General features: G+C 41.4%; 2 protein-coding genes across 2 annotated transcripts; one reads left to right on the top strand and one right to left on the bottom strand.

Moving 5' to 3' along the window:
- The first annotated feature begins 1228 nt into the window (after positions 1 to 1228).
- On the top strand, positions 1229 to 3767 carry LOC135338876 (thialysine N-epsilon-acetyltransferase-like). The gene is made up of 6 exons (XM_064534965.1): positions 1229 to 1388; positions 1452 to 1503; positions 1578 to 1652; positions 3216 to 3362; positions 3413 to 3453; positions 3514 to 3767. Exons 1-6 carry the CDS (start codon positions 1305 to 1307, stop codon positions 3676 to 3678), a joined length of 564 nt encoding a protein of 187 aa, XP_064391035.1. The 5' UTR covers positions 1229 to 1304; the 3' UTR covers positions 3679 to 3767.
- Positions 3717 to 9551, bottom strand: LOC135338865 (uncharacterized). The gene is made up of 12 exons (XM_064534949.1): positions 9415 to 9551; positions 7008 to 7371; positions 6804 to 6952; positions 6314 to 6544; positions 6069 to 6259; positions 5898 to 6011; positions 5643 to 5822; positions 5209 to 5531; positions 4920 to 5131; positions 4768 to 4845; positions 4404 to 4606; positions 3717 to 3998 (listed from the first exon to the last, which is right to left on the bottom strand). The coding sequence occupies exons 1-12, from the start codon at positions 9503 to 9505 to the stop codon at positions 3873 to 3875; spliced, it is 2262 nt and encodes a 753-aa protein (XP_064391019.1). The 5' UTR covers positions 9506 to 9551; the 3' UTR covers positions 3717 to 3872.
- Positions 9552 to 9660: the final 109 nt, after the last annotated feature.

Here is a 9660-nt window from a genome sequence, read left to right as displayed (position 1 = left end):
GCGATCCTCCCAGTATATAGCAAGAATTAAAGTCACTTGTCACCGCTACCACATGCATCACGTCCGCCTCGCAATTATTCCCACTGCATCATGGTAAATGGTTGCATTGTTGCTGTAAAAAAGTAAACCATGTGACGGTTGCACCTAACAAATTTCTCTTTCGTGAAGCCGCTGGCACAGGTCCATCCGTGGCCCCTCCCACCTACGATTGAAGATGAGACGGTCACCCACCACCGCTACCGTGTGCATTGCGCCCTCATGGTAATAAAATAATTTCGCCCTCATGATAGTAAAATAGAATAAAAATCATGCGTGACGTACTTTGTAGTTGATGGGTCTGCTATTGTGGTTTAGAGCAGCCGCTCAGGTTGACTCTCCTCGGCTTCTCTATCCCACTACTAGTCCATGGCCACTCTACTTCGTCTTATAAGTGGCGTTGGTCCTGGGCCATGCGCACATAAAAATTATATCTAGTTTAGGAAAGTTTCAGTCATAAAGCTTAAACGCTAGGTTTGTTAGAGTCGACGTCATTGTCAATATCTTCAATTTTAGCCTAATCGAGGTACTCGTGTGACTCGTGTCGGACCTCCTCTGGTCATCATAGTTAGGTGGGATCTGCGCTACTTGCTAACACGAAGTGCGATGGTGGTGAGAATATTTTGCAGGTATTAATTTCTGCAAATTACAATAATTATTTAATCGCAAAAATGTGCACTCGCTAAATCAAAACCACTTGCAAGTAATTAAAATTGCTATGGATAACCGTATAGCGATATGAAGAGCATATCATACGAAAATTAAAACTGTACCGCAATAGATTCAACGTCAAAATGAGTGAAATAAAAAATCGCAGACAAATCTACCTGTGAAATAATTTTTGGGGGTGAAGTACTGTATTAGCTGGGGTTATTTTGAGGTTGACCCAGAAATACGAAAATTAGTTTACATCCAGTATTGAAGCCTCTTTACTGTAGGGGTGTGGTCATTTAAATTACCCTCGAAATGTTTACTTTGGGAGGCGCTGGAACCACTTGACCTTAGCTAATTAAGGTCATCTATAAATTGGCAAACTTCTCTTGAAGACTACTTCTAGCCTAATTTTTAGTGTCTGTAATAAGTGTCTGTTGCAGTTTATTTTGCAGGGGGGGGGGGGATCAAATTTAATGTTCACCAATAATATTTTCAGCAGAGATACTAGTCTCGAGAACAAGCCGCTCATGATGGTCTTTGGTGGGCTTAACCTCGAAGTCAGGGACTTGAAATGAACTCTATGAGTCTAACTTCACAGGACAAAAGGTAAGAGTATGGCTTCAAATTTGTGGAGAGATACAGTTACCATCAGACCAGCAAGAGCAGAAGACATTCCCAGTGTCTTGTGGATGATTCAGGTGGGAGCTACCTAAAGCAATATCATTTAATAATTATAAGATAGACCCTTTCATTCTAAATAGCTCTTGGCTGAGTATGAAAATGAACCCTGTGCCTTGAAGATTGGGGAGAAAGGTGAGGTTTAATACTGAGGCAATATTAAAATGAAAACTTTTGCGTGGCGATAATCACAACGTTTCTTTCCCCAGAACTTTTACGAGATGGGTTTGGGGATGAGAAGTTTTTCCATTTACTGGTGGCGGAGTTAAATTCTGTTCCACAAGGTACATGCATGCTAAGTATTATTATGTATGAGCACAATTATAATACCGTATAATTTGGTTAATAAGCGCATACTGGTTAGCAGACCAAGAGCCTTGATAGAAGGCGTATGGTTTTCTGCACAGTTCTCTGCCCAATAACTGGTCTATACACACTTCTTTATAGATGTTAAGTCTCTTCTACCAGTAGTTGTGTTACTGCTGTCAGATATGGCCATAGATTTCTTGCAGACAAACGATCGAGCTAGCTAATGGAGATTTGCTTCATTGAAACGTCATGGGTGTGGTTGTATAAGCGCATCTGGATAATAGGCGCATAGAGGCCTCTTTTCACTATAGGCGCATGCGCTTACTAACCAGATTATACGGTAGCTTTGTAGAAACTTGAACCTGATCCAACCTATAATAATACCGTACCCTGCGAAAATAAGCTCATCTTGAATATATGCCCATCCCCTTCGAAGTTCTTGCACGAGGGTATTTTCACTCGATTATAAGCCCACCCAGAATAAAGAGTTGAGCATGTGCAGTAGCTGAATGCCACATATAGACTGGAAACCACTCCCCTTCTCTCGGGAGAAAGGGACTGGCAAGCTGCCGTGTTGAGAGTTGTCCCAGTGCGTGAAGAATGTCACGCTGCCACAATAATGTAAACGTCACAAAATTAATACTCAAGCCACCGCCCACATGCTAACTATTATTGGCGCAAAATATTATCGGCCTCGAGTATAAGTACATCACTGGCAGCTAGTTTGTTATCGAAGCTGAAATAATATCACCCACGCATTACACATTTTGTGGTTTGTTCTGGATAATTCTCAACACGGCAACTTTCCAGTCCCCAGAGCGAAGAGAGTGGTTTCCAGTCTATGCCACATGTTCACCATTAATTGTATTGAAGAAAGGAAGTTTTAGGTAGTAGCTAGTAAGAGTAGACTATACTCCTTGCATGTGGGACCAAGATCAGACATATAACTTTCTCTGCATGGATCTGTTTGCCCTTGAAGATGTATATATATGCAGGGAACAAGTAGTCCTATATGCTGAGAAAGGAAAACACAAAATCCAAGAAAGTTATCACAAGGCTAATTTTGCAGGTTACCTTGCCTTGGTTTTTGTACCTGATATAGCTGCTCTGTAGGAGTATGACCTTTGGGAAGTTTCTGCATCTGACATCGACAAGCAACGAATAGAGTCAGGGTCCACTTCTTCATGTTCATTCCTTGTCATGCTTTTAATCATGCATACTCATGCATTAGTTTATAACATTGTTGTTGTCAATGAAATGTTCATACTATTAATAAAGAACTGTCAGAGAGCAAAGTGTCAACCTCGATTTGTGGGCCTATATTCGAATGAAAACTCGCCATTCGCGGTTAAACGTCCAGTCCTCTAATAAGCCTAGACTTCTTGCAGAAACGGGTGGTGGGCGCATATTTTTGCGAGTCGAGGGTACGGTACATGTAACCCGACATTGTCGCAAGAAAGTTGAATGTACTACATAATAGTGACATCTCATGAGTTATAGTGAATTCAATAACTACATATAGCTCATCTCCCATGCAGAAAGTACGTCTCCACCTGATTTGCGAAGCTCAAAGATGGTGAAGAATGAGAGACTCGTCGGGTATGCTCTCTACTTCTTCAACTACTCTACTTGGGAGGGACGAGTGTTATATCTAGAGGATGTATTCGTAAGACAGCAATACAGAAGTGAGACAATAATTATTGACAATTATTGATATTCACTCCAACACTATCAGATATTGGTCTTGGTACAGCTTTGATGAGAGAATGTGCCAAGGTAATAAAGAAATTTTGCAAGTAGCTATATATAGCTTCTCGTTAACCTGCACACATGCAGGTGGCCAAGACTAGAGACTGTCAAAGAATGGTGTGGCAGGTGCTTAACTGGAATACTAAAGCCTTAGATTTGTACGAGCGTATCGGGGGAAAGTGTTTGCGAGAGTGGCTGACGATTAGAATGGACAAGAAAAGAATGGAGGAGTTTGTCTCTAGCTCAGAATGATTGTGGATTTAGGTAGAACAATTATAATTTATAAAGTGTAAGTGCACACTAACAACAGTACGTGGTCGTGAATAATATCTTATGAACTATTGTGACAAAGAACAGAAAAAGCCTGAGCCTGTGTGGAGTATATAATAATAATTTCAAGAATCGTTGTCTAGTGGACCAATCAGATTGCAGGGTTCCAATGCCTATTAATATTCTTCCTCAAGAAATGGTTTATCTTCAGCAACGTCTTCCCCCTCAACAAATAGTTCATCTTCAGCAACGTCTTCCTTCCAATCATGGCGCTCCTGTTCAGATGCATGATGTAGTAATTTCTGTGCAGGCGAAGAATTACTTGTTGTTACATAATATACACATTGCATTTTACAGGTAAATTTTTGCTAGAAATGCGTGGTTAGTACTTCTTTGAGATGCCAGACATCTGATTTTAGTGCCTCGTTTCTATAAAAAAATGTTGAGAATCTCTAGCGTCAGTACATGTATGTGTGCATATTATAGGCATTATAGCTAGTACAATAACAGCCAAGAAAGTCAGTAGATATGGACCAGGCCTAATCATACATACATGCAGGGGTGTACCATTAGGAATTGACTTAACTGCTATACTCAATTCACACACTAACTGTACATGCATGTGTACATAGAGAATTAATAGCAACGACAATGTAGAGGTTAGTGCAAGTCACATATAGATGATGTATGACTCCCATTGCGCGTACCAACATAGACGCTTTTCCTCCATTGAGAAGCTTGTACCAATACAAAATCGGGCAATCATAAAAGAAGACACTTCTCATTCGCTTTCTAGGAATAGCTTTTGAATCTTCATGAAGCTGGTGTAGCTCAGATTTGCAAACTTTCTGGAAGCCCGACAGATTACCCACACTGCAACCTCCTAGTACAGCCGCATACTGAACATCAACTACACATGTAGAAACATAAAAAGATTAAAATGCCATATCAATACCCACACACTGCATTACTTTAAGCACATGCAGTCGTAGACAATCATAATTATATATTATGTCACTTGGTGCAGTGGTCACAAAAATATTCTGCAAGCTCCCAGTAGGTATTACAAACCTGGTACTGTCACTCTGTAATTTGAATCACTTTTAGCCAACTCCTTTTGAAGACTATCACTACAACATCTTTTTCCACCTGTAGATGTATTGGGTACGTGAACTTGTGACATAGTAGGGACCACCATCACATATACACGCCTATATCTATACCTGTTAGTACCACGAGACCCCTGAGTACGGAAATTGTTGCTTTATCCTTGGTGAATTTTTGTATCACTCCTTCAATCAAGCCTGCTAGTTTCTCTGGTGTGGCCTCACTCGGAGAGCAGTCAACACTGTTGCACATCTCTCTGTTCCACACAACTGAAGAGGTAGCAACACCATGACCTACATCCACCACAACACCACACTGGAGGTCCAAGCTGAAAATTAAAGTAGAAATTGATAGATGTACGACACACACTCTATTATGCAAAGATAATGCAGGGTGAACAATTACCTGCACAATACTGCCACAGCAGAACTGAGGAAACAGATGCTAGGGTTATAGAATCTTCTAACAAAGATTTCGGCAAGCTCCAGCCTAGTTTTCCTCGACCAGAGACCCGGAGGCTCTAAGATGATAACTGGAGTGTACTTTGGTCTCACGCGACAGTCCACGAACAGTCCTGTGACAACCTCTGGGATCATTTGAGTATTGACTAGCTTTCCTCCAACTACAAGATCAACAGTCTGACCAGGAAAACCATTTCGTGCTTCTTCTCCACAAAAGTACCGCTCATAGAAAAAGCGACGCATATGTATGTCACATGCTCCAGGGACCTAGTGTTTAGAGGGAATAGTTAACAGAAATCTCAGCACACCAAAAGTGTTTCAGAAAGAGAGGAATTCATGCATACAAAAGAATTCGATGCATGTAATAGATGCACCTACCTTGGCAACTACTGACTCAATGCAACACTTCCTAATGGTTGACTTGGCCCTATGGAGGGCAGCACACTTAAATGAGAAGCTTCCCATGTCAATTACTACTACTTTCTGTGGCTGTTTCATTAAAGTTCGTTGTTTGTAATGGCCGAACCAGTCCCTCAAGAAAGGTCTCTCATCCGTGATCTGCACGCAAAAATGTTAAGATATATAAGCAACACATGAAATCGTACTTGGACTGAAATAATAAAGTCTATATACCTTCAGTGCTGGCTTGTTAGGGTTGATAGTAGCCTCCAAGTTGATACCTACAGGCCATTTCCTCCGGTATAAATCATACCACAACTGTCCGTCCATACAAATGTTATACCAACTCTGTTTTTGATAGAAATGTGAACATTTTTCAGGTATAGATTTATGAGTACAACTAACCTTGCACACTATCATGCATGTGCACAGTTCCTTTGGTTTTAGAAATGCAAAGATTGTCAGGTAAAGTTCATGTGGCAATAACAGATTAATATCACCAGTGGCACTGGATTCAGAAGAGATGCTTCGCTGGGCTTGTCTCTGTAATTGGATAGCTTGGAGATAGGTGTCCGTGAACCCTTTCACATCTCCCACTGTGACAGATAAAGTTATTAGTTACTCTGGACAAGCAAAATATAGGAACTGACCTTGTTCCAGCTCCCATGACTTTTGGTAGAGGGTGAGTGTCTTTATGTAACTCTCCTCCTTCTGGTAGTTTCCAAGATTGGAAAGCATCTCCGTGTCCACTCTCCGATACATTATCTCAGTGCGTATGATGTATTTCACCCCTAAAGTAACAGGCTCTCCCTCGTGCAGAGCATCATGGTTGAATATCAATGCTGTTCCTGCTCTTGGAGTCACATAGCCGGCCACTCTGCCTGTAAACACAGCATGAAAGGCGCCAGTCATATAAGTGCGCTAGTAGGCTACAGTCAGAAGTCCTCGTGCAGCTGGTGGAATTAAACAATGCAAGAGTGCATGATTACTGGCAAACCAAGGGGTAAGCGAAACAAAGGAGGGATAGAGTTGGTACGGTATATATAGAAAGCCAACACTACAACAATAGGTCGATCTGCTAAAAATGCAGTGTAAATTATTATAGGCTTGTTATAAATTACTCTGCTACAACTAACTTACTTGAATCATCTTCATATAAAAATCTCGTAGTTCCTCCCTGATACATGGAGTCTAGTGTATTCAGATAGATGACCACAGTGAAGATGCTGCTCTCGTCTTCGCGAGGAACCCACGGACCATCAATATGAGGGGAAAAGTGACCATCTCTCCTAAAACAGAATTGAAAGTTTTTTTCTGAATAATCATTAATACTAATTCACTTACGAATATCTCCCAAACTTGCAGCACTCGTTTACACGAAAAGGCTTCCATGTTCCCTTATTACCAAAGCCCATAGGCCTTACTCTAATAACCTCCTTGCGCGTTATAAGCGGCTCAATTCTGTTCCACAGTTCGTCAGCAAGAGGGTCACAAATGGATAGGACGCGATCATTGCTACGGTAATCAGTAGGGAAGACGTCAGACATGTCAGAATAACCGATCTTCTCAGTCTCTGTGATGTAGTGATCACATTCGGCTTCAGTGAGCAGTCCATGAAGGAGGAAGCACTGAGCTCCAGGAACTGCGAGATCTTCTCTGGTCACTTTGGGCCTGTCCTTACCTGACGTAATACTGCTAGGGTGTGATACTGCATGGTGTGTGTACAGGGTAATGGTCATGGTGCTGTCCATGTACATCTAGATTAGATGGGCATATAATTATAGTTTGAAACTGCAATTCAGTCTTTTTGTATTGCTACCAATAAAATAAAGGCACCAGAAATTGAACAGAGAATTGAGTTAGCTTTAGATGTCTTTTTACCGTAGAGTAGCAGCCACATTCAAATTGCAGCAATATGGCTTGGAGGCTTTGCACTGTTGACTTATGGGTAAAATAATGGTGCAATCTGATTAGTTACTGAGAGGTTCATTATTTTCTCAGTCAGACATTCAGAGGTCTTCTACGGAGATCTATTATCAGATACGTAAATCAGCTATAGGCCTCGTCTAATGGTATCTACGCCGTAGACGAGGCCTATAGCTGATTTAGGCAACGCAAAGGGAAAGGGAAAGGTAGGGCGTGGTATGCGAACTAGAGCTTGAAAAGAACACGTGGGACCAAGGAAGCTCCTGAGCATCTGTAGGAGACTTAATTATGCTCAACTAGCGTTTGACTGCCACAAAATCCGACCTAGTCTCTGCAGTAGCGCATTTTGCATCCGGTTGTTGATTTAGAGAGAGCTCCTATATACATGTATATATAATATTATAGTCGAATAGATTTGTTATTAATTAGTCTTTTGGTGCACGTGAGAGGCCTGTAGGCATAATCAATAATCTTCAGATACCCTCAGGCCTTCTGGTCTCTGAATTTAGCATACCGCACTTAGTTATAGTTATAACACGGGCACGAGGGATGTATGGAATATATTGCACTGAAGCACGAGGGCGCCAGCCCCGAGGGCTGAGTGCAATATATGCCATGCAGCCCGAGTGCACGTGTTATAACTAGTTTATATCCCAAGGGCATAGCAACATAACACTGTCCTAGTAACACAATATAAACAGCACAAAAAAAGACAGAGACAACTCTAGACACAGCTCCATCTCTTCTCTCTTCTAGACGCCAGTATCTGCAGCGTATAAGTTTGGCATGACCGACGAATGGCTTGACACAAAATTGTTGGAGTTTCAACTGAAATCTGCAAAACAGCCCCACCCCACTTCTGGTGCTGCAAAACAGCCCCGCCCCACTTACTGCTGCAAAGAAACAGCCCCACCCCACTACTCAGTGAATAGCTGCTGGTCTACGCTCGGCCTCATAACCAAGCCAAGAAAGATCGCTTCTACACTGCTGCAAAACAGCTCATGCCCCCAGCAAAAAGAGCCACTTCTAGTGCTACGGTGAAGCAGAATTGACATGCGTCACGATGTCGAGGACTAGGTCGATCTAGGAACACAGAATCTTCCATAAAATGAATCTTGGACAATTTTAAAACCTGCATGGTTGCAAGAAGAAACTTCAGCAGTGCTGAACATTCATTCCTGCATGGCTGGACATACTTTGATACTTGTTATTTCTCATGCGTATTAATTTAATTTAATTGTCTGTCTAATTGCCAGAGGGGCGTTTTGCGGTCAGTGCAATATGACTTTGCGGTCAGTGCAATATGACTTTCAGCAGTGCAATATGCTTCATATTGCACTTGGCAACAACGTAGCAACGGGATATAATTCGATTTAAAGCGACACTTTAAAATAATTACGAAGCCAGAGGTCGTTTCTTTTGGAGGTTGAACAATTATGTTGAAGTCCTGGTGTTGCATATTTAGAGGGTCGCATCTAATTGGAGGTTATTCTACTGTCCTCGATTATAGGCCGCTTAAATTACATTGTTTCTTGCGGCCTGGAATCGAGGCTGTGGTTTGACCTCTATTTAGGACGCGACATAAAAAAATAATTGTGAACACTGCAGTCGCTATTTTTAGAGGTCAGAAAATTGGAAAAGATCGAGGGTGTCGCATATTTGGAGGGTCGCTTTAAATCGAATAAGTACGGTACAGACTTTGGACTCGGCCTATAACTATTTTGTAAGTGTAGGATCTATATACAACAGAGGGCTTCAAATTTTAGAAAGAAAATTTGGAAACGTTAACACTCTTACCATAGATAGTATCTATGCTCTAGCTTACCATCCTTGAAGTTTTTCTGAGCTGTAGTCAGCATAGGCTTCACTAGAACTTTTGTTTCCTCAGCCTGACCATGACCGGCGACGTTTCCCATGATCCCTGAAATCCAGATATTGAAACCGAAGAATGTTCTGCTTTGGAATGTCAACAGTCAAGACTTGAACTTTTCATAATTATAGTCTAAACATAAACTTTATGATCATGAGGTTAGAGTAATTAGATCTAATAGGTCATGTGATTTAGACTATA

This window comes from Halichondria panicea, chromosome 7 (genome assembly GCF_963675165.1).
Source record: "Halichondria panicea chromosome 7, odHalPani1.1, whole genome shotgun sequence".
Lineage (NCBI taxonomy): Eukaryota > Metazoa > Porifera > Demospongiae > Suberitida > Halichondriidae > Halichondria > Halichondria panicea.
Note: the sequence above shows the minus strand (reverse complement) of the source record. Positions and strands in the feature narration are given on the sequence as shown.